The sequence below is a fragment of the Crocuta crocuta genome, unplaced genomic scaffold (genome assembly GCF_008692635.1).
Source record: "Crocuta crocuta isolate KB4526 unplaced genomic scaffold, BGI_CrCroc_1.0 scaffold382, whole genome shotgun sequence".
Classification (NCBI taxonomy): domain Eukaryota; kingdom Metazoa; phylum Chordata; class Mammalia; order Carnivora; family Hyaenidae; genus Crocuta; species Crocuta crocuta.
Window position 1 is genome coordinate 364,675 of NW_027531873.1, and position 25,217 is coordinate 389,891.

At 39.8% G+C, this 25,217-nt stretch overlaps 1 protein-coding gene across 1 annotated transcript in view; it reads left to right on the forward strand.

Annotated features, from left to right (window-relative positions):
- Window positions 1-25,217, forward strand: part of NLRP14 (NLR family pyrin domain containing 14) — a 36,854-nt gene that overhangs the window by 1,126 nt on the left and 10,511 nt on the right. The window contains exons 2-9 of the mRNA XM_077772851.1: window positions 162-230; window positions 3,973-5,566; window positions 8,954-9,118; window positions 9,497-9,664; window positions 18,580-18,750; window positions 19,093-19,263; window positions 21,093-21,263; window positions 23,419-23,589. Of these exons, the coding sequence (XP_077628977.1) occupies window positions 162-230; window positions 3,973-5,566; window positions 8,954-9,118; window positions 9,497-9,664; window positions 18,580-18,750; window positions 19,093-19,263; window positions 21,093-21,263; window positions 23,419-23,589 (2,680 nt within the window). The remainder of the gene's footprint in view (window positions 1-161; window positions 231-3,972; window positions 5,567-8,953; window positions 9,119-9,496; window positions 9,665-18,579; window positions 18,751-19,092; window positions 19,264-21,092; window positions 21,264-23,418; window positions 23,590-25,217) is intronic.

Genomic DNA, 25,217 nt, shown 5'->3' on the forward strand with positions numbered 1-25,217 from the left:
AGCTAAGCTGGTGGAGTCTGAGGCTCTGTTGGCTCTGTTTTTCTTAAGTCCAGAAGTCCTAGAATTGGACCACTGAGGACCATTCTGGCCCCTGTTGTGACTATCGCTAACGTTCTCCTTGGTTTTGGTGAGTCTCACAATCCTGTTGGAACCTGTTGCAGGGACAGCCCGTTCCCTGGGACCAGAGGATGCCAGGACACAAGAGGAACAAGACGAGCAGGCACTGCAGGGTGAGCAGATGTTTGGGTTTTTGTTTTGTCATCAGATTTGGGAGGAGGTTGGGTGTTGGACATGTGATGGGAGTTTATGCCCCAGGAGACAGTTGTTCAGCTCTTGTTAACTTCTAATATACTACCTGTTGATGATTATTCAAAAAGAGTCAACAAAACTGGCTCTCTGGCCAAGGTCAGAATCTGGCCAGAATTAAAAAGGCTGTTTAAATTCAGGGCCTCAGTGAGAGTAGTATTTGGAAATGCCCAGTCAGAAGTTCACAGTCTAATGAACGTTATATTCACATCTTATTTTACAGGTTAGAGAGGCTCTGAGTTTGGCAGAGACTATTTGGCTTGTCACATCTTTAGAAATGATGATGTAACTGAGTTCCAGGAGTGGTGACTAGCTAGTGCATTATAGCATATAGTTTCCAGAACCAGGTAGTCTTAGTTCAATGCCATTTCCATCCCCTCCCACTGCTTTGTTTTAAATTCTATGTAGTTGAATTCTAGTTCATATAAATGGAATTACAGGAGAAAGAAACTGGATCAAGTTAGAAATCATTCTTAACCCAGCTATGCTGCTTTCTGATGGGCCACATTATTTTTTTAAATGTTTATTTAAGAATGCTAGAGCAAGCAGAGGGTGCAGAGAAACACTGAGAGAGAATCCCAAGCAGGCTCCATGCTGTCTGTGCAGAGCCCAATGTGGGGCTCAAACCTATGAACCATGAGGTCATGACCTGAGCTGAAACTAAGAGTTGGATGCTAAACCAACTGCACCACGCAGGCACCCCTGGGCCACATTATTTCACTCAAGAAATAATTAATACCTGTTTTATTTTAAGCATTAATAAATAAAAAATTGCTTACTGTGTTAAGTGATCTTGAAGATAATCTTCTGATTCAGTATAAGGAAGTTTATTCTTGTGGTATTTATTACTGGCCATAAATTTAGGAAATTAGGATTCCATCTTCTAGAAATTAACTGTTAGAAAATTTGGAAGACAGATAAAAGTATAATGAAGAAAGTAGTAAAAATCAAACTCATAGGGGCACCTGGGTAGCTCAGTCAGTTTAGGGTCTGACTTTGGCTCAGGTCAATGATCTCACAGTCTGTGGGTTTGAGCCCCACATCAGGCCTGCTGCTATCAGCACAGAGCCTTCTTTGGATCTTTTGTCTCCCTCTCTTTCTGCCCCTCCTCTGTTCACACTTTTCTTTTTAATTTTTAACATTTGTTTATTTTTGAGAGACAATCATCTTCATAATCCCAATTTTCTTTTAAGTGTGACACTCTACTAAATATTACACCATAAAAAAGAAAGAGTATCTGCCTTATACTACCTACCTTCTGGAGGAGATCTAAGCATAGTCTAGTGAGACATGAATTGTGTTATATGTTTGTACTGAATGCCCTGGTAGAACAAGAAAAGAATTATTTACTTAAAAAAATAATTGTAGCTTGTGAGATGTGCTATGCATGAAAATATAGTATGTTTTGAGAAATATAAAAAGAACTATTCTAGCATTGGGGTTCAGAGAAAGCTTCTCTGAATAGTTACATTTAAGATCAAAAAAGGAATTGGACTTAACTAGGTAAGGATGAAATTATGTTTTTGCTTTGCTTGGACACTTGGGAATATAGTTTTAATTCTAGTATAGTTTAACTCACAGTGTTATAGTAGTTTCAGGCATACAATATAGTAATTCACCAATTCTATACATTACTCAAGTGCTCATCATGATAATACTCTTAATCCCCATCACTTACTTCACCCATTACCCTCCCCCACACACACACCTCCCCTTTGGTAACCATCAGTTTGTTCTCTGTAGTTGAGAGTCTAGTTTTAGTTTGTCTCTTTTTTTCCCTTTGTCCATTTATTTTGTTTCTCAAACTTCACCTATGAGTGAAATCCTGTGATATTTCCCTTCTCTCACTTACTTTGCTCAGCATTATACTCTGTAGCTCCATCCATGTTGTTGCCAATGGCAAGATTTCATTCTTTCTTATGGCTGAGTACTATTTCATTGTGTGTGTGTGTGTGTGTGTGTGTGTATGTGTGTATGTAGGTATATATGTATGTGTGTATACCACTTTTTATTTATCCATTCATCTATCAGTAAACATTTAGGCTTCTTCTGTTTCTTAGCTCTTTTAAGTAATGCTGCAATAAACATTGGGGTGCATATATATTTTTGAATTAGTGTTTTCATATTCTTTGGGTAAATACCCAGTAGTGGAATTACTGGATTGTATAACTGTTCTATTTTTAATTTTTTTGAGGACCCTCCATACTATTTCCCATAATGGCTGCACCAGTTTGCATTCCCACCAGTGCACAAAGGTTCCTTTTTCTCCACATCCTCTCTAACACTTGTTGATTTTAGCCATTCCGACAGGTGTGAGGTGATATCTCATTATGGTTTTGATTTGTATTTCCTTGGATGATGAGTGATTTTGAGCATCTTTTTTGTGTGTCTTTTGGCCATTTGGATATTTTCTTTAGAGAGATGTCTATTCATGTCTTCTGCCCATTTTAATTGGATTATTTGGTTTTTTTGGTATTGAGTTATAGAAGTTCTTTTTTTAAAAAAAAATATTTATTGGGGCACCTGGGTGGCTTAGTCAGAGATCCAACTCTTGATCTCGGCTCAGGTCATGATCTCACTGTTCATGAGTTCAGGTATCACCTCAGGCTCTGTGCTGATGGTGTGGAGCCTGCTTGGGATTCTGTCTTTCCTTCTCTCGGCCCCTGCCCTGCTTTTGCACTCTCTCTCTCTCTCTCTCAAAATAAATAAATAAACTTGAAAAAAAAATATTTAAGGGATCTCTGCACCCAACATGGGGCTTGAACTTAGAACCCCAAGACCAAGAGTCGTATGTTCTACCGACTGAGGAAGAGCCTCAGGCACCCCGAGTTGTAGAAATTCTTATTATATTTCAGGTACTAACCCTTTATCAGATAGATCATTTGCAAATATCTTCTCCCATTCAATAGGTTGTCTTTTAGTTTTGTTTATTGTTTCCTTTGCTGTGCAGAAGATTTTTATTTTGATGAAGTTCAAATAGTTTGCTTTTGTTTCCCTGGCCTAAGGAGATGTATCCAGAAAAGGGAATATTTTTCTTTAAAATATTCTCCAGGCTATGCTTCAATGTTCATTATTTTTCTGTATTTTACTATATGGTAGATTATTTCGATCTGTAGATTCAGATATGTCTTCACATCTTCTCTGGCTATCATTCACTGTTAATTGTTGACCTGTGTTCTTTTATCATCTGGATGATGACTCTGTTCTCCACATAAGTCATCTTTTTTCCTCTGTGGAGGAAAAGTACAAAGAACAAACATATTTCTCTCTCTATTTTAAGTAGGCTCCACATCTAACATGGGGCTTGAACTCACAACCCCAGGGTCAAGAGCTGGGTGCTCTACTGACTGAGCCAGCCAGACACTGCAAATATAACATATTTTTAGAGCAAATATAATTTTTACTCTCCACTATAAATTCATGCTTCTGCATGATCAGTTTTGTTTTGTCAGTTTCTTATGCAGGTTTTAAATCTATAAGAACATGTTTGTTTATTAGTTTTACTTATATTCTTATGTAAATCAGCTGCACTGTGATTCGAGCACATATCATTGCTTGTTCTTGACTTCAAGTCCAGTGTTCTTAACACTGCAACTTATGGAATTTGCTTTGATCATGTGTATCTTTGTTTGTTTGTTTTTCCCTGCTTCATTGTAACTAACTTAGGTGATGGAGCAGAATACAGAACCCACATAAAGGAAAAATATTGTATCACGTGGGATAATAAGTGTGTGTTTGGGGAACCTGAAGATTTCCATCCTGGAGTTGCTCAGAAAGATCACGAACTGCTGGAACATCTGTTTGACGTGGATGTGAAAACTGGTGAGCAGCCACAGACAGTAGTGCTCCAAGGGCCTGCTGGAGTCGGGAAAACAACCTTGGTGAGAAAAGCAATGGTAGACTGGGCACAGGGCAATCTCCACCAGCAGAGGTTTAGCTATGTCTTTTATCTCAATGCAAGAGAAATCAACCAGTTGAGAGATCGAAGTTTTGTTCAAATGATATCAAAGGACTGGCCCAGCACTGAAGGCCCCATTGAAAGGATCATGTCCCAGCCCAGTCGTCTCCTTTTTATTATTGATAGTTTTGATGAGCTGAACTTTGCCTTTGAGGAACCTGAGTCTGTGCTGTGTGAGGACTGGACCCAGGTACACCCAGTGTCCTTCCTTCTGAGTAGTCTGCTGAGGAAAGTGATGCTCCCGGCGTCATTCTTATTGGTGACAACAAGACTCACAGCTTATAAGAAACTGAAGCCTTTGCTGAAGAATCCACATCCTGTAGAGCTGCTGGGTATGTCTAAGGGTGCCAGAGAGCAGTATATTTACCATTGTTTTGAAGACCAGAAGAGAGCTTTGCAGATACTCAGTGCACTAAGAAGCAATGAGATGGTTTTTAGCATGTGTAAAGTCCCCCTGGTGTGCTGGCACCTTTGCACCTGTCTGGAGCAGCAAATGGAGAAGGGTGGTGACATTATGTTAACCTGCAAAACAACCACAGCTCTGTTTACCTGCTACATCTCTAGCTTGTTCCTACCAGTAGACGGAAACGGTCCTAGTCTACCCAACCAAACCCAACTGAGTAGCCTGTGTCACTTGGCTGCCAAAGGAGTGTGGACCATGACATCTATATTGTACAGGGAAAATCTCAGAAAGCATGGCTTATCTAAATCCGATGTGTCAATTTTCCTGGACCTGAATATTCTTCAAAAGGACACAGAGTATGAAAACTGCTACATGTTCACCCACCTGCATGTTCAGGAGTTTCTTGCAGCTATGTTCTATATGATGCAAGACAACTGGGGAATCAGGGACAATTCCTTTCAGTCTTTTGAAGACTTGAAGCTGTTGCTTGAAAGCAGCAGTTATGAAGACCCCCATCTGACACAGATGAAATGCTTTTTGTTTGGCTTTTTGAATGAAGATCAAGTAAAACAACTGGAGAAAACTTGTAACTGCAAAATGTCACTAGAGATAAAATGGAAGATCCTTCAGGGGCTGGAGATGCTGGGGAACAGTGAAGATATTCCAGCACAGGTGGAATTTCTGGAGTTGTTTTACTATCTGTATGAGACTCAAGACGAAGCATATATAAGCCAGGCAATGAGCTATTTCCAAAAGGTTGTCATTAATATCTGTGGGAGAATCCATTTGCTTGTGTCTTCATTCTGCCTTAAGCACTGCCAATGTTTACGGACCATGAAACTGTCCATAACTGTGGTATTTGAGAAGATGTTAAACTCAAGTCCCTCAGCTGAAATTTGGTAAGCATGGAAGAGCCCCGAAGGGGAGTGAGGGAAGTAGATTTCATTGGTGAGAGGGGAGGAATTGTTTAGCTGAAGTCCCAAAGCCAGAATAAGCCTTCAGGCTTGTCCTACCTTGAGGCAAGGAGGCCAACCACTAAAACCCCTTCTTGACCAGCCATGGCTACTGGTGAGGAAAGGACAAAAATTTGCCTGAAGTGGCTCTCTTGGCCTGAGGGCAATGCCAAGAAAGGGGCTTGGCTGAGAACTGTCACCTGTCAACACCCTCAACAACTAGAAATAATCTTTAGGTCACATGCTAGCACAAAGTCGCACCCAGTATGGTACACATGTTTAAGTTTAAAAAGAATGCCCTCCAGAAGAACAAGGGGATGGAATTTCTTACTGAAGCTGGTTTACACAAGGCATCTATCTGGGCTGTTTTCCTCTGTAAGCTGCTGACCTAGCTCACCTTTCCTGTAGCCTAGATATAAATCAGCCTTTGCTGTGTAGTTCATGAAAGATCTTATCCCTTTAACACCTAACTGAAGAGAGTCCGATGTGAGTAGGAAATAGTAGGAGCTGAATGAATATTTTCAAAGAATAAATGAGTCTTTAGGATTTTATGCCTATTATTTTATCCTCTTCCCTTTGTTGAATTGCCTTTCCTGATTCCATCTATGTCTGGGGGAAGAATTCACCTATGGGATTAGCTCCAGATTTATCTAAAATTGAGGAAATAACTATGTGGGATATAGTTATCTAGTGCATGGGGTATTTAACCTCTTATCCAATTCGATGCTGGTCAAAAGTGTATCTCAATTTTAAGATTACAAAACTGATTCAGAGAAGTTTGCCTGGAAAGTAAGAGCACTATTGTTGATTCAACACACATCAGATAATAGCTAGTGTCTGCTTAATACGTGCAGACAGTCTTCTATGTCCCGGCTCATTTAGTCTGTCAACAGTCCTAGGCAGTTGCTCTTATTTCCATTTTACTAGTAAAAACCCTGAGGTATCAAAAGATACTAATTTGACTGAGATCCTACATAGGATTGTAAGTCCTTGGTTTTCCAGCTTGACCCACACTGCCTCGTTGCCATTATGTACATTTGCAGAACCATCTCCCTTGTGAGGACATAACATTTCATTTCTCTTCAGCTGTGGGAGTGGGAATTCTAGGCTCAGATGCCATGATGTTTACTGTCCTTGAGGTGTTGTAAGTAATCTCCTTTAGTCTGTTTTCTCAATTTTGACTTAGTGGTTCTGTTTAAATATGTGATTGAACCCAGGGCATTAGAATGTATTTTATGCCCAATAGTGAATATTAGGAAGGTATTCTGGCCATTATATTGCTAGTCCTCAGGTTACCTTCCCCTCACCTATGTTCTAGTGTTATCTAATACTAGAGTTGGCCTTGTTGCTAAAAGTGGAGTCTGAGAAACCCACTGTTTTAAGAAGCACATTATAGGTGGGTCAGTGTCTTCTACTTAACAGCATTGCTCTCTGTCTTGTTCAGTATTATATACCATGAAATTTGTTTTTTTAAATAAGCTTTTTTTTTTTGGACACAGAGCGTGTACCTGAGTGGGGGAGAGGAGAGAGAGAGAGAGAGAGAGAGAGAGAGAGAATCCCAAACAGGCTCTTCACTGTCAGCCCAGAGCCTGAGTTGGGGCCTAAACTCACAAACTGTGAGATTATGAACTGATCTGAAATCAAGAGTCAGACACTTCACCAGCTAAGTCACCCATGCACCCCTCCCACAGCATTTCTACATAGTAAGCACTTAAATGTTTGAGTGAATGATATATTGCCTAGTTTTCTCAAATTTAGGACCTCAGGTGATACAGAGACCAGCACTCTGCAATGTTATTGAATCTAATTTTTAAGTAAGGTATGGGGAAGCCAATATTTTTTGAGTAGTGAAGGAGATCAGGATATGCCACCCAAAATATGCCACTTTTCCATTAGAAATATTTTGAGCTGAAAGCATTTGAGTTCCTGAAACCCCTTACCTACCTACAAGCAGAGCCTCTGAAAAGAACTTGACTGTCACGAATCTCCTCCCTGGAAGTGATTTCTCTAATTTCTTCTTGGAGACAGAAGTTGGCCCTACACCCAGATAGACATTGTCACAGCTATCATGTCTTTTCTCTGTTCTCTTAAGGGTCCATTCATCTTTCCAACAAGCCCTTTGTTTTTCCACAAGTGGCTTTTCTCCACCTGCCTTTCTCCCACTAAATTGGCTGTATAAACCCAAACCGTTCCTACACCTCTGAGCTACTCATCACTGAATTCCTTCAGAAGAGGTCCACAATGCCTGCACTAAAACAGTTTGTATGCTATTCTGTTATTAATCTGTCTTTTGCCCATCCAGTTTATAGGGCCCCAATTTACAGGCCCCAGCAAGAACCTAAGAGGCCACAGGGAATAAGATACCTTTCCCCCAACCTCTTGTATAGCAACTATTTGTGTAAGGCAACATGCTAGACTTTTATGTATTTTAATATAAATAAGAGCCAGCTACCAGTTGTTAGCGTTTACAATGGGAAACGTTTGCTAAGCATTTTCTATAGATTCTTATTGAACCTTCACAGTAATCCTAAGAAATAGATACTATTATCTTCACAGTTTAAGATGAAAAAACTGAGGTTCATCACCTAGGTTAGTGTTGCCAGAATCAGCCCGTTTAGTGAAAGGCAGAGTTGGGACTCAGGACTGTTTTGTTGTAGAGCTTTTGCTTATAATCCTAAGGCTGTCCTCCGCTTTATACCTTACTAACCTTTGCTTATAATGAGTTTGTCGATAGTATGCCTAATAGTTAAATTATACAACGTTTACAGATATACAAAGTGCCTTTACATATGCACTAAACTTGACTGTTAAATCCTCACAGTCCTGTGAAGGGAGATGGAATTTCCATTTCATAGATGAAGAGGGGTCAGAGCTCCTAGAACTGATGTGACTTCCCTAAAGTAACGTAGCTAGTAAACGGGAGAACTAGAGCACAAGACCTGGGCTTCTTAATCTACACCCTGGTCCCGGATATCTCATTACTCCTATTCTTAACTCTTTGTAGTCTTATTTTTCTTCTTGATGCTGGCTCTTTGGGTATTTGAAGACCTTGTGGCTGTCCTTCCTACATCTCTTCCTCCAAAGTGAAGCCTCTCTAGTGTAGTTTTGTATGTTGAAGTGTGTTGAGGGGGTGAGGGAGTTACTAGGCAAACAAAGCCTTTGGAGTGCTAAGAGGAGGATTTTCAGGTGGACTGCGCCCACGCCAGACCTGCACAGATGCACTCACCATATCCAGGGTGTACTTCCTTTCACCCAACACCGTCTTCTGACAGTTGCCCTGGATGAAATAAATACATCAATCTTTTTTTTTTTTTCTCAATTATGTAGGCGAAGGGATGGTGGTCGCATTACTCATTGCTGGCAAGATCTCTGTTCAGTGCTTCATACAAATGAGCACTTGAGAGAATTGGACCTGTGTCATAGCAACCTCAATGAATTAGCCATGAAGACTTTTTATCAAGAACTGAGGCATCCAGACTGTAAACTACAAAAACTGTTGTAAGTATGCCATGAGAAAATTTAATGGAGTTATTCCAACTTCTTTCTTTGTCCCATTCGCCACTACTTATTAGGTGGATCCAATAGTAAATATTTAAAATCCATGGTGTAAACTACTTTAAGAACACCACCAGTGGAAACCTCTTGGGGTGTGGACGCATAACTAACTTGTTCTGGGAGTGCAGCAGCTACTGACGTGTTTTTTGGGACCCGATAAGGAATTTTGTACTTGAAGAAGAACCCAGAAATCTGAGAAGCCCAAAGTAAGATAACAAATGGCAAGAATATTTAGGTATCTAAGAGTTGGGTTTGAAAAGAAAGGGCTATAATCGGGATAGAAATAATTTTGTAATTCCTCCCCATATTTTTCTTGTGAAGGATGAGATTTCTTTCTTTCCCTGATGGTTGTTGGGATATTGCTAGTTCCTTGACTCACAACCAGAATCTGATGCATCTCGACCTGAAAGGGAGTGATATAGGGGACAATGGAGTAAAATCCTTATGTGAAGCCTTGAAAAACCCGGAGTGTAAACTACAGAATCTGAGGTAAGTCGTGATATTTTTTTTGTTATAATTGAGACTTTTCTTCTGTCCAAACGGGCTCTACCAGCCTGGATTTATTGTTCATAGGGCCAGCTTAAATGTATTTTCATGATATGGAATGGCATGAATCTGTAGATTCAGGGTGATTTCCTCCTGACCGGACTTTTAACTGCCCACATCCTCCCACTAAAGACTCTTCATTGTATGGTTCCATGTCAACATTCCCTATATTAAAAAAAAAAAACAGAACCAGAATTGAAAATTTTTCATATTTAAGTGCATCCATATGTGTATTCATTGTATCTTTGAACGCTTACAGAAAAGAGTGCACTAATGGTAACTGGGGCCAACGTTAAGCAGGCTCAGTTTTACTTAAGTTTTGATAACAAATCACCTTCTCCTTATAATTGCAACTCTGTGACCAGTACAGAAAGCTGAGGAGGAAGAGCACAGCAGCTGTCAAGGTGCTTGTTCATTCTCACACACTGTGGATCCTGATGGTGGGTCTGATTTTCTCTGAAAGTGAGAGGGTTGGCAATCCTACTGAGTCCCCACATTGTGTGGCTGGTTTCAAGGGAGATACTATTTTCCAGTGAAAGGTATTTAATTCCATTTTTGACAAAATAAAACCAAACCAAACAAAAGCAAAACAGAAAATGATTGCAATAAATTTTACATTAGAATTTTTTATCCCTGGACTCATTTGGAGGTGGGGTAAGGCAAAGCCTTAATGCATGAAAGGTCAGGATAGGTATGTATTTGTCAGAAGCAAATTATAATCTATATGTAGAAAGCACAAGTAAAATGTGGAATGAGATCTTTTTGACCATAGGCAGGTGAACTGTGTTAACATTGGGAATTCTTTTTCAAGTCTTAACAGATTTTGGAGGATGAAATTCACTTTTGGAATGTCTGGAAAGTTGCTGGATGTTCTTGAACATGGGTTGAGTTCAGTTGTCGGCAGGCCAGGTTGGGGGGGTGGTATTAGTATTACCATTTGGGAAGTAGTTTTCAGACATGATGAGGAATTTTCAGTAACCTGCAGCCTCTAGTCTGAAACCCAGGTGAGAATTAGGTCATTGGTTCTTCTGTCCACAAGTGACACGTGTTAGTAGCAAAAAGCTGTTAAATGGAGAGAAAGATGTTTTCTTACAGTGGGAGCCATGGGTCCAAGACAAAATGCCTTGGCACTTGACAGAGCAGCAGGATTTGGGTCAGATCTTTTTCATCAGCTGAGATTTGAACAATGTTTTACACCGATAAGCCTTAATGTCGACCCTGTTACTAGGCTTTGAAATAGGAAACCATCTGCCTTGTGTAGGATTGGATGCTGTCCCATTGTGGGTAAACCCTGGAAGTAATCAGTAGTCTTATAGACTTCATATTAACACTCTAGAGAAAGTTTCAGTTTTATGTTTGCTTTAGACCTTATGTCAGAACAACTGTGGACAGTTGACTAGCCACAGTAGTATGGTTTGTGCATAGACCGTGATGAGCTTAATTAACATTGTCAAATTGATTTTGCTGTTTTACTATCCCCACTGATTCTAGTTGATGTGAGCAGTGAAAGGGTTGATAAATCAGTAGGTCTCTGCCGGGCTGCCTCACAGAAGATCCCCAATTACTGTAGGAACTTTGCAGATCTAAAGTAGTTAAGAAAAGTTAAAATTGCTGAGATACTCCTATCAGCCCTTATACATGAGCTTCATGTGGTAAAATCAGGGATGAGTCCCAAAGCCATCTTTTAAGTTTCAACTAATTAATTTATCTGCAGAACAAATTAATTTATCTAATGATTTACCTTGATTTGTAATAGGCTCATGAAGCCTATCCTCTTCATCCAAAGACTCTTTGTCTTGCAGGGAACAATTTCTGCACCCATATTGCTTTAGAAATGACTCTTCTGCCATTGCTCAATTTCTAATGCCTCTCAGAAAAATACGGGTGTTTGGGTGGCTCAGTTGGTTAAGCATCCAAATCTTGATTTTGGCTCAGGTCCTGATCTCACAGTTTGGCTAGTGAGATCAAGCTCCCTGTGGGGCTCCATGCTTTCAGCGCAGAGATTGGGATTCTCTCTTTCCCTCTTTCTCTGCCCCTCCCCGCTCATGCAAGGAGTTTGTGCACATGCCTTCTTAAAGGCATGCTCTTAAAATAAATACATTAAAAAATAATAATCTCACATTAAAATAAAAATTACAAAATTCTTGGGCAACCTAGAAATCACCTAGCAGACATTTTCAGAAAAGAACATTCACACAGCTGTTCTGGGGTCCTAGAGGGTTCATCCTCCAGGGCAGCAGCCCCACCTTACTGAGGAAGGGCCACTCTCTCTTGAGCAATGCCTCTTGAGTGGCAATTTTCTAATCCTGTGCTGCCAGGAGCACAGAAGAGTGTACTCCACCAAGTCTCAGATCGAATCCTACCCCGACCATGTCTCATACCAGGAGATGCTTATTCCTAAAATGTGGACTCCTTCTTTCTGAGTGAGCTGCTTTGAGGACCACCCGATGGACCTGTACCCAGTGACAGCTGGTCAGCGCCACAGACTGTGCAGTCAATGAGAACGAAAACAACAAACATCATTTGCTTACTTTTTAAAATGTAAAGCCAAGTTAGTTAATATATAGTATAATAATGATTTTAGGAGTAGAATTTAGTGATCATCACTTACATATAACACCCAGTGCTCATCCCAACAAGTGCCCTCCTCAATGCTCATTTAACCCATCCCCCCACCCAGCACCCCTCCAAAAACCTTCACTTCGTTCTCTGTACTTAGGAGTCTCCTGGTTTACCTCCCTCTCTGTTTTTATCTTATTTTTGCTTCCCTTCTTCTGTGTTCATCTGTTTTGTTTCTTAAATTTTACGTGTAAGTGAAATCATATACTTGTCTTTCTCTGACTTATTTAGCTTAGCATAATACACTCTAGTTCCATACGTGCTGTTGCGTATGGCAAGATTTCATTCTTTTTGATCACCAAGTAATATTCTATTGTGTGTGTGTGTGTATATATATATACACACACACACACACACACACACACATACCTCATCTTCTTTATCCATTCATCTGTCGATAGACATTTGGGCTCTTTCCATACTTTGGCTGTTGTTGATAGTGCTGCTATAAACATTGGGGTGCAGGTACTCCTTTGAATCAGCATTTTTGTATCCTTTGGGTAAATACCTCGTAGTGCAATTACTGGGTCATAGGGTAGTTCTATTTTTAAGTTTTTGAGGAACCTCTGTACTGTTTTCCAGAGTGGCTGCACCAGTTTGCATTCCCACCAGCAGTGCAAAAGGGTTTCTCTTTCACCACATCCTCACCAACATCTGTTGTTGCCTGAGTTGTTAATTTTAGCCATTCTGACTGGTGTGAGGAGTATCTCACTGTGATTTTTACTTGTATTTCCCTGATGATGAGTGATGTTGACCATGTGTTTCATGTGTCTGTTGGCCATCTGGATGTCTTCTTTGGAAAAGTGTCTATTGATGACTTTTGCCTATTTCCTCACTGGATTATTTTTTGGGTGTTGAGTTTGATAAGTTCTTTACAGATTTTGGATACTAATCATTTATCTGATAATGTCATTTGCAAGTATCTTCTCCTATTCTGTTGCTTGCCTTTTAATTTTGCTGATTGTTTCCTTCCTATGCAGAAGCTTTTTATCTTGATGAGATCCCGATAGTTCCTTTTGGCTTTTGTTTTCCTTGCCTCCAGAGACATGTCAAGTAATAAGTTGCTGCAGCCAAAGTCAAAGAAGTTGTTGCCTGCTTTCTTCCTGAGGATTTTGATGGCTTCCTGTCATCTTTCAGAAATGATGTCTTTCATCCATTTTGAGTTTATTTTCATGTATGGTGTAAGAAAGTCTTTCAAGTTCATTCTTCTATGTGTTGATGTCCAGTTTTCCCAACACCATTTGCTGAAGAGACTGTCTTTTTTCCATTGGATATTCTTCCATGCTTTGTCAAAGATTAGTTGGCCATACATTTGTGGGTCCATTTCTGGATTCTCTATTCTGTTCCATTGATCTATGTGTCTGTTTTTGTGCCAGTACCATACTGTCTTGATAATTGTGGCTTTGTATAACTGCTTAAATCTGGAATTGTGATGCCTCCAGCTTTGGTTTTCTTTTCAACATTACTTTGACTATTCAGGGTCTTTTCTGGTTCCATACAAATTTTAGGATCATTTGTTCTAGCTCTGCGAAGAATGCTGGTGTTATTTTGATATGGATTGTATTGAATGTGTAGATTGCTTTGGGTAGTATAGACATTTTAACAATATTTGTTCTTCCAATCCATGAATATGGAATGTTTTTCCATTTCTTTGTGTCATCTTTAGTTCTTTCATAAGCTTTCTGTAGTTTTCAGTGTACAGATCTCTTATCTCTTTCATTAGGTTTATTCCTAGGTATCTTAGGTTTTTTGGTGCAATTGTAAATGGGATTGATTCTTTGATATCTCTTTCTGCTGCTTCATTATTTGTTTTTTGAGCAAATAATGAAGTTTTTCCTGTAACAAATATTAAAAATTATAATTTGCTTGAAAATTTTCAATCAAGGGCTTCTTTGTAGGGGCAGTATTAAGAGGAAGTTGGGTCAGTTCCCCACCAGAACCAAATGCAAGTTAATATGTCTCCTCTGTTTCATTGGCCCATATGTAGGGGTCAGCTTGGAGCCACCATCCTCAGCTCAGCTTTTGGTTGAATTACTGGTGATAGATGTTTTATATTAACATAATTGAGACGAGACCTTCAAACTCTTGAGAAACCAGAGAAAGGGTTATATTTTTTAAATTTCCTTATGCATGTGAGAGGAGAGGAGAGCCTTGGTGATCTTTCTGATTTAACAAAATCTGTTCCATATTTGTAACACTTAGAAATTCAGAAATATCAATTTGGGTTTTTTTTTTAAATGTTTTTATTTATTTCTGAGAGAGAGAGAGAGAGAGAGCATGAGCAGAGGAGGGTCAGAGAGAGAGGGAGACAAAGAATCCGAAACCGGCCCCAGGCTCTGAGCTAGCTGTCAGCACAGAGCCTGACACAAGGCTCGAACCCACGAACCGCGAGATCATGACCTGAGCCAAAGTTGGATGCTTAACCTACTGAACCACCCAGGCACCCCCAGAAATAACAATTTGAATATTACAAGAGTGACACATTATTAAATAAGACAATTGGTCAAAATTATAGACTTACTAGAACTTATGAGTTGTTTTCACAAGACACAGTAACAATTTCTAAAGTCCATATGTCTTCTTACAAGATTCCTTTTTTATGACAAAATATTTTCAAACTTGTAATACTGTCTGCTTTTCTTTGTTGCTATAAGGGAAAGAGAGAACATTTTCTTCTTATAAGGCTGAGATTTCATTCATCAGGACTTAGGAGGTCCATAGCTGAAATTCTCTTAGCACTAAGGGAAAAGAAGAAAGCTTGAGAAGTTCAAACTTGTAATATGGAAAGGATAAGAGTGAAACAGATTATGAACAAAAGGATGTGAGCCATGTAATATTTGTAGCCCCAGCTAAAAACCTTTTTTAAGTGTTTTCTTTACTATTTCTATTCTTTGCTTCCTAAATGCATTACATTGTGTTTCATTTTTGTTCTATGTGTATGTGTGTCTGGAAATTTGCAAGTAGGATATTGCCTGTTTTTAATGGATTATTTGTTATCACTCTTCATGGTTTTCTCTCCAAATGTATGCTTGAATTACCAAATTTAAAGGATTAAAGCATTTAAAATACCCTATGGAAGGCATTGCATTTAATGTACCTCTGTCATACAATTGCCAGCATGGTAGTTTAATCTAGGATTACAGGGACTATACATTTTACATTTTGAACTCTTTCAGAACTTTTCTGACTTTTTATCATGGCAATGCACTTGAATACAACAATTACTTAAACTTAATTTCACATACTTTTTATCAATGTATATGGGTATTTTTTTGTTTTGTTGAACTTTCTTACTGTATAAAAATTTAAATTTAATTCATTTCATTATTGGCTGATTAATTTTAATTACCATTTTCATGAAATGTAGATGAATGACATATTTTAGGACTTCATTTATATCCCTCAATTGTCCTCACGGATGACTGACTTTTTTTTTTAATTTATAAAGTATATTTATTTTGAGAGAGAGAGAGAGAGAGAGAATATCCCAAGCAGCCTCCACACTGTCAGTGCAGAGCCCAATGTGGGGCTACAACTCACAAACCATGAGATTATAACCTGAGCCAAAATCAGACACTTAACCGAGCCACTCAGGCATCCTGATGATTGACCTCTTTAACTGGGTCTGAGGTTTCCATTTTTGTTCTTAGCACTTTGACTTTGGTACATTGTTCTGCAGCATTTGGTGTTCTAAAGTCCGAGGAAAACCTTCCTAACCACCTTCTTGGCTCGTACATATTTATTTTCTCTCATTGGTGTTGTCCAGGTAGTTTTCTTTACTTTGGCATAAAAGTGCCTTTTGATCTGATGGCAACTTTTTTTCTGCCCAGAAATTCTTGATTCCTTTCCAAATGTTTCCTCTCTGTAAAGAGAGCTCTCCTACCTTCTTACTTTCTGATCTTCTTTTATTTTTTTAACATTTATTTATTATGGACAGAGACAGAGCAGGGGCATGGAAGGGGCAGAAAGGGGGAGACCCAGAAGCAGGCTCCAGGCTCTGAGCTGGCAGCACAGAGCCCGATGCAGGGCTCGAACCCACAAATGGGGAAATCATGACCTGAGCCGAAGTCAGATGCTTAACTGACTGAGCCACCCAGGTGCCCTTTACTTTCTGCTCTTCTACCCTAATCAATGTCTGCCTGCTGCTCAAATGGAGAAAGAAAAAAAGAAAGAAAAGAAAACTTCTTTCTTTCAATTGGATTTTTAAAAATGGCTATATTTCTCTTTTCTTTTTTCAAGAGCATCTCGTAATCATTGGTTGTAGCTCTTTTCCTGTATAACTCTTATTTTTCTCACTTAAATCTTTTTTCGTCCTTCCTCCTTGAGTTTGTCACATTTATTTTCACTGCTTTTGTTCTTTAGTGCTTCAAATATGGATTCCAGTTTTCTCCTGTTTTTAAACTCGTTGCGCTCTTATGGATTCCAGTTTTCTCCTATTTTTAAATTCGTTGCACTCTTTTTATCTTAAACCCGCTCCCTTTCTCAGTGTGACCCCTTTTTAGGATGTGCTCTTGTTCAGAGAATGTGCACCTTATACATTAGAGGTAAAACAAGCCTTTCTTCTGCTTCCCCATTTTTCTGTTTTTCATACATGTACGTATTTTCTGTCCTTCAGTTAAATTTTAACATTTTATCCACGGGCCCTGTAATATTGGAATCTTTTTCTGTCTGGAAGGGCTCTATCCACACCCAGTGTATGACGTTTCCCTTGTTTCTCTAACTGCCTGCTTGGCTGCTGCTGTAATACCCTCTCGCTTCCTCCTGTTCAGGCAGCTATAACAAAATGCCCCAGTCCGGGTGGCTTAAACAACAGAAATTTATTTCTCACAACTTTGGAGCCTGGAAGTTCAAGATCAGGGGGCCGGCAGGGTGTGTTTCTGATGAGGCTTCGCTCCTAGGCTTGTAGATAACCGCCTTCTTGTGGTTCCTTCACATGCCTCTTTCATGTGTGTGCAGTCCTGGTGCCTCTTCCCTTCTCATCAGGGCACCGGTCCTTTTGGATTCAGGGTCCCCTCTTATGACCTCATATAACCTTAATTACTTCCTTAAAGGCCTTGTCCCTAAATACAGTCACACAGGGAGCATGGGCTTTAACATCTGAATTTTGGCGAATGTAATTCAGTCCATAAGACTTTTTCAGGGCAAGTTGAGGTTTCCAGCCTTAGATCATCCACTGAGGTCCAATTCTGGGTGGAGGAGGGAGCTTCTCTTATTCTTACCTATATGTACCCTTATTTGGATGAAAAGAACCAATTCCTGAGGGACTGAGTTGATAAGTGCTTGATTCAGATGAGTAGCTAGAGCGACTCCCAAGTTCCTGGAACGCTGCTGTCACCTTCCTTGTCTTACGAAGAGCCAGTACCAGGCCCAGCCTTCTCCAAGCACCAGCTGTCTCAAAATAGGAGTCTCTCCAGTTGTGGGCTCTTCATGTACTTCTTCCTTTCTTCTATGGCTTCCTTTCCTTGTTTACGTTTAGACTGTTTTATTTCTGATTTACTTCTTTTTTAAAAATTTTTCAATCTTTATTTTTGAGAGAGAGAGAGATAGAGACAGACTGTGAGTTGGGGAGGGAACAGAGAGAGAGACACACACAGAATCCAAAGCAGGCTCCAGGCTCTGAGCTGTCAGCACAGAGCCCATTACAGGACTTGAACTCACAAACCATTAGATCATGACCTGAGCCAGAGTCAGATGTTTAACCAACTGAGCCACCCAGGTGCCCCTATTTCTGATTTACTTCCAGCAAATTTATTAAATCTAGTAAATCTAGTAGATATACTCTTAAGGACTGGGTTCCTCAGAACACATGGATTGACTCCCATGAATAGGTGAGTTCTTGGCAGACAGCTGTGAGAATCACAGCTTTTGCTCCTGACTTCTGCCCCATTTGTTTCAGAAGTCAGAGCACAAGGACTCCACACACTTTGGTCCACCTTCTTCCATGTTGTAGTTGGAGGAAATTCCTCCTAGATTAAAAAAAAAAGTCTCATTTAAAAATATTTTTTAGGACTTTCATACGTATTTTCATAGGGAATTGAGGAGATGGGGATGGAAGAGATAAGCTTCCTGCTCTCCCCAACCTAACTCACCAAAGGATCCTTGCGCTTTAGCTAAATAACTCATTGCAAGTAGGGAAGCTGGTTTTCAGAAAGAGTCGCAAAGCCTGTGAGGGTGGTTGAGTGGTGGTCCTAACTCTTCTTTGAGGAGGGTCATCTCTGGTTTTATGTGTTGTTTTTCAGCTTGGAATCCTGCAACCTAACTACAGTTTGTTGTCTAAATATCTCTAAGGCTCTCATCAGAAGCCAGAGCCTGGTATTTCTGAATCTGTCAACCAATCACCTATTAGATGATGGAGTCAAGCTGTTGTGTGAGGCGTTAGGACATCCCAAGTGTCACCTAGAGAGACTGTCGTGAGTCTTGCTGCTTTGTTTCCCTGGAGTCCTTTTGTGCAGTCTTGTGTGACTTAGTTAAGAGCTGTATGGGCAAACTGCTTGGGTCCGGACACCGCTTGGCTCATTTGTCAATCCTGGATGAGCTCTGTGTGAAGTTCTCCTTTGATTTCTCTCTCATTAGACTTTTAAATGCTGCTTCTTCATGAATGCTTATTTTTATTATTATTTTCCTCCTGTTCTCCCTTGTATATAGCTGCAGTGGCATTTGTAATTTTTGTATGTACCAGCTAGTGTCCCTGAGGATGAGAAACATGAACTTTGGAATTTGACTGATCCCTTCCCACTGTGTTTCTCCTTCAGCTTAGAAAGCTGTGGCCTAACGGTAGCTGGTTGTGAAGATCTTTCTTTGGCTCTCATCAGCAACAAGAGGTTGACACATTTGTGCTTGGCAGACAACATCTTGGGAGATGATGGCATAAAGCTTGTGAGTGATGCCTTGAAACATCCACAGTGCAATCTCCAGAGCCTTGTGTAAGTGAGCATGAGTTTTCATCCTGCTGCTGTAATACACATTTTGAAATATATTTTAAAAGGGAGAATGTTATAAACATATTCTGTCCCTTGCTTTCCCCCTATTGTTATCCATAGTGATAATGAAGATGACGAGAATGATGGTGTTAATAAGTGTCATTTATTGTGTCCTTACTCTGTGCTGGGCCCTGTGCTAAATTTGTTTCATCTTTACAAATGTACCTGTTGGTGTCAAATAGGCCACCTGAATTCTAAGCACCAGATGAGAAATGTGAGGCTTAGAAAGATTATATAGCTTGCGTAATGCTCACAAGGAAATGGTGGATTCAGGACTAAAGTCTGCCTGTCTAACTCCATATTTGGGGTCTAGAGCAGGTAAATATATATGAACACCATCAGATATGTGGCCTCCCAGGATATGGCTGGATCACAGTGTGATGATTCTGTTCATTGCTCTTAGTTGATTTCCAGACGTGGAATTGAGGAGCCAAAATTTTTATTTTGTCAGATATGGTTACATTTTTTCTAGATAGATTGTTCATAATTCCTCGGCAATCTAGAGGCCTGCATTTTAATACCCTCGTCAAGTATCTACTGGTTTTTTGATCAGTATTAATTAGAGAATTGAAAATAACTTTAAAAATGATTTGATGTTGAGGTGCACCTGGCTGGTTCAGCTGGTAGAGCATGTGACTCTTGAGTTCAAGCCCCACATTGGGCATGGAGCTTTCTTAAAAAATAATAAAATAAATAAATAAAAATGACCCGATGTTGAGCATCTTTTCAAAAGTTTGTGGCCTTTAATATTCTAGGAATTGCCTCATCATAGGCTCCATTTTCCTTTGGATATTTTCTGTTACTTATATACTATGGTTATTAATATCACATATACATTATAGCCACTATTTTTCTATATTGCAAATAATTTACCTAGCATGTATCTGTATGTTTTCTCATGGTCATTTTTAGAACACAGAAGTTTAAAATTTTTGTGAAGTCACATTACTTTCCTTCCTCCTCATGACTTCTAGAAGTTTTGTCATAATTGGAAATATCTTTATTTTTTAAAACCCTAATTCTATCATACTCTTTATGGTTTAATTTTTAACATTTAAGTGTTAAATTATTCCTACTTTATTTGTTATAAGGCTTAAAACTTATTTTTTCCCATATGTCAGGTCTGCTTTCCCAAATTACTTTTAGTATAATAGATCTTTTCCCTACTGATTGGAAATGCCACTTTTATTATGTAAAAAAGTACTTGATTATGATTACTTCCATTCTATTTCATACGCCTACTCCTCTCCATGTAGCTACTTCTGCAATAAGGTACTGTTTTTATGCACAGATGAGGTTAACCTTTCATTTATTTTTTTAAAAATCTCACTTATAGTAAAGAAAAATTCTGGGGGCATCTGGGGGGCTCAGCTCAGTTAGTTGGGCATCTGACTCTTGGTTTCAGCTCAGGCCATGATCTCACAGTTCATGAGACTGAGCCTCACATCAGGCTCTGTGCTGATGGCACAGAGCCTGCTTGGGATTCTCTCTCTCTCTCTCTCTCTCTCTCTCTCTCTCTCTCTCTCTTTCAAAATAAATTTTAAAAAATCATTTAAAAAGAAAAATTGTCAAGAACATGGATCCAGTTAGCAATTTGGTGCTAACCTAAGTATCCCAAGGAGACAGGCAAAGAGGTAATGAGGGAGAGAGGGTATTTGATCTGAGTGTGAGAAAACAGGTTAAGGGGGCACAGGACGAAACCTCTGCAAAGAGAAAAATCTCCAGGCAGTACAGCAATGATTCCATCTCTCCTCCCACTGTCCTTCCTGTAGGCTGAGGCGTTGCCACTTCACCTCACTGAGCGGTGAACATCTCTCATCTTCTCTCCTATACAACAAGAGCCTGACACATCTGGATCTTGGGTCCAACTGGCTACAAGATGATGGAGTAAAGCTTCTGTGCGATGTCTTTCGGCAGCCCAGCTGTAACCTTCAGGACCTGGAGTAGGTTTTCTGTGATCTGACCTTGCGTGCTTTAACTACTGTGTGGGCAGGGGAGATGGGTAAAGAAGGGCCAAGCTGAGTATCTGTCAGAGAAAATAATAAACAGCTGATTCCCTCTCTCTCCTCTTGCCTGAGACAAGCTGGGGAAGTATGTTCATCAGATTGTTCTTAAATAGTTACTACAGTAATTATAATCAAACTCCCTCAGGTAAGGAGGACCAGAGACATCAGGTTGAACAGCAGCCATTTTTTTATATTTTTTCTGATTGCGACCCACTGAGTCTACTGTGTGTCCTCTGCCCTACATCCATGAAGCAGAAATTGTGCTCTACTAGTTTTTTTTTCCCCTTCAATTCAGGTTTATAATCAGGTCAACTTTTAAACTAGGAAGGGAATTTTTTAAAATATCCAAAAATCCATTTTTCAAAAATTTAAATTTTTTTATTGAGAATGAGACAGTGACAGTAGAGGAGGGGTTAGAGAGAAGGGAGGAGAGAGAATCCCAAGCAGGCTCCACACTGTCAGCACAGAGTCCAACATGGGGCTCATTCCCATGACCCTGGGATCATGACCTGAGCCTAAATCAAGAGTCAGATGCTCAACTGACTGAGCCACTCCAGTGCCCTGTATCTGTACTTTCTTTAGGAAAATACATATGATGTGATTCTCTGAAGTTTCCTTGACTATTATTCAACTAGAAGGCAAAATTTTACTTCATGGAGATTATGGTTAAATCTAATACCTTTTACTTCAGCCACAATTTCTATAATTTTTAAGTGACGTATGTACCCAAGATGTTTGGTTAGTCTACTTTCTCTCCTTAGCATTGCTGTAAACACATAGACAAATGTGTGCTTTTGTAGCTACCTTTATAGCTTCTATGCAGGCCATGCCAATACTGTCTACCCAAATTTACAACAAATACAAGCTACATCTGAGGGCATTAAAGATAATTACTAAGATGATACCCTTGCCTTCTGGTAACTCACAAAATGCTGATGGCAGGGAAATAAATATAAAGCCAATCATAACCTACACCATGTGTCATTATAAAGATATGACAGGGGCTCCTGGGTGGTTCAGTCAGTTACATGTCTGACTCTTGATCTTGGCTCAGGTCATGATCTCACAGTTTGAGTTCAAGCCCTGTGTAAGGCTACACACTGTCAGTGTAGAGCCTGCTTAGGATTCTCTCTCTCTCCCTCTCTCTGTCCTTCCCTTGCTCGCTCTCTCTGTCTGTCTCCCTCAAACTAAATAAACTTAAAAAAAAAAGTTATGACAAAAGTCCCAAGGAGCAAGGAATGGGATAGAGAGGGGGTGCCTGGGTGGCTCAGTCCTTTAAGCGTCCATCTTCAGCTCAGGTCGTGATCACACGGTTAGTGGGTTTGAGCCCCGCGTCAGGCTCTGTGCTGACAGCTCAGAGCCTGGAGCCTGTTTTGGATTCTGTGTCTCCTTTCTCTGACCCTCCCCTGTTCACACTGTCTCTCTCTCTCTCTCAGAAATAAATTTAAAAAACATTAAAAAAATAATAAAAAGGAATGGGACAGAGGGGACTGAATTACCTTAGCCTTGAAAGATGAAGAGGATGGGGACAAAGTATGGAAAGAGAATGCCTGAGGCCAGGCTGTGAATGCTCTTAAATGCCCTACAAAGGACTAAAGGACATATCTTTTTATATGTAGGCTGCTTCCTCTTGATAACACCTTAAGTTTTTTTTTTTAAATATTTTTATTTCAAAAATTACTGGAAACTGAAAGCACAGAGATCTTTGGATTCCTTGGGTAAACTTATATCCATTTTTTTAGTATTGATAGAAATAAGTGTTTATATCCTTGATTTCAGAAGCTTGTGGATAACAACCTTGAGGGAGAAAGCAGTTTTACCCAATGGTTTTTCTGCTCATTAAGAAACCCCACTGCTCATCCCAGCAAGCACTGGGTGTTCTATGGAAACCAACTTGACCATAAACTATGAAAGGGAAAAAAAAAAAAAACCATTGGTTTCTGCTGGTAATGTTAGACGTTCCTATGTGCTTCTTGGACTGTGGATAGAAAAGAGTCAGGAAAAAGGCTCTGATACCTGGGCTTCTCTCAGAGGAATAAATGAATTAAGGCTCACAACTGAAGGTCTCACTTGTCTCTTCTGTTTCTTGCAGATTGATGGGCTGTGTGCTCACTAGTGTGTGTTGTCTGGATCTGGCTTCTGCTATTCTCAACAACCCACACCTGCGGAGCCTGGACCTTGGGAACAATGACCTGCAGGACGAAGGGGTAAAAATGCTGTGCGAGGCTTTGAGACATCCAAACAGCAATATTCAGAGGCTTGGGTGAGTTCAGTTTTCCATGAGGAAAATGATACCTATTTGGTGGCTAATGTGGCTAAGAAGAAATTTAGTACATGAGAGGGGATGAAAAAATAAATGGGCTAGAAGGTAAGTTACTCTCAGAAATGAGAATCTGAATTTCAAATATATGCATCAGTGTGTATTATGTGTTGTTAGTACTGAAGCCATATTTCACATTTCTTCCTTTTCTCTTTAGTGCCTTAGGGTATATTTTAAGTAGACGGTCCTTGCTTTTAAGGTCTTTCATGTTCTATCATCCTTCAGATATTTCATCTGTTTTTAGATTAATTTTTCTTTTTATATTGAAGATTTTGCTAATTGTCTTCTCTCTGGAAAAATGCTATCTAGGCTCTTAAGGAGCCTGCAGTCTAAAAAAGTCTTACCCTATGTTCTGAGTACTTTCGATGTTCAGTCACACATTGTTGAGGTGTTTATTTGCTTTTTAAATCTTGAACTGATATTGGCTAGTACATTCTTATGTACACAGCATGAATTAAAGATCTCTGGGTCAAGAATTTTGTTCCATGTGTGGGAAACCCAAATACTATGATATGTCTCCCTAACTCTTTCAAGAAAGTGCTACTTTACCTATGTTTCCATTAACAATTTATGTATTTTTATGACAATGATGATATTGTAATTATTGGGTCTGAAATTTAATTTTATCCTGCTTATAACCTAGTAAGTTAGCCTATTACTGTTTCCTGGACTCTGGAAACCCAGAGTCACATTGGAGACAGAGGATTTTATTACTCCTAGCATAGCAGCACAAGCACTAGTGTATGTGTGTCAGTTTCCTTTGTCCTCCAAGTCCTACATGGTGGATATGGACAGCTCACACGGTAGAGGGTTGCATCCCAGGAGAGAAACACGGAGCTTGGGGGACTCACCACTTTATAGGAAGCATGAAGCAAGCCTGCCCTTTGTCCCAGAGGAAGACATCCCCCCAGACTGCTCACTGCATACACCTCCTAGGAAATGGCCACATAGAGTTGTCAGGGTCTTAACATTTTTGTCAATAAATCATGTAGGAGAGCAAAAGACCTACAGAAGACTGTCTCCCAGCAATATCTGCCCTCTTTCTCTGCACAATATAGTCTTGGTTAGTTTTCACATGGATATGCCACTCTCACTAATCTGACGAACAGAGGCAGGGGCCAAATCTGCTCAATTTGTCTCCTAGGCCATTTAATTAGGGCCACCATAATTAGGACTCCAAGCATGGGATGAGGTCACATTGCAGTATTGATTTCAACTATATCCTCAGCATCCTGGACTAGCCAACTGAATGAGACCAAGAGGTCTTATTCATTATAACTCGTGAAAGGGAGTTAAGGTTGACCTGCTGATCTTGGTATAATTGGCAATAAATATAGGGAACAAAATCTGGCCGAAAGCAGTCCTATCCCTAATAAAGAGATATTCAGTGGTCCACACCTCCACACGTAACAAACATATAACCTGAAGGAACAAAGTTCACTCTAGTGTGGGATGTGTTGTTCTATTGATTTGGGTCACCATTACAGTGGTTTGGTTATGTGTCGCTGAGTAGTCACAGGTGTCTTGTTAGCCATAAATCGCATAAACAAAGGCTCCACTGGCATCAAGAG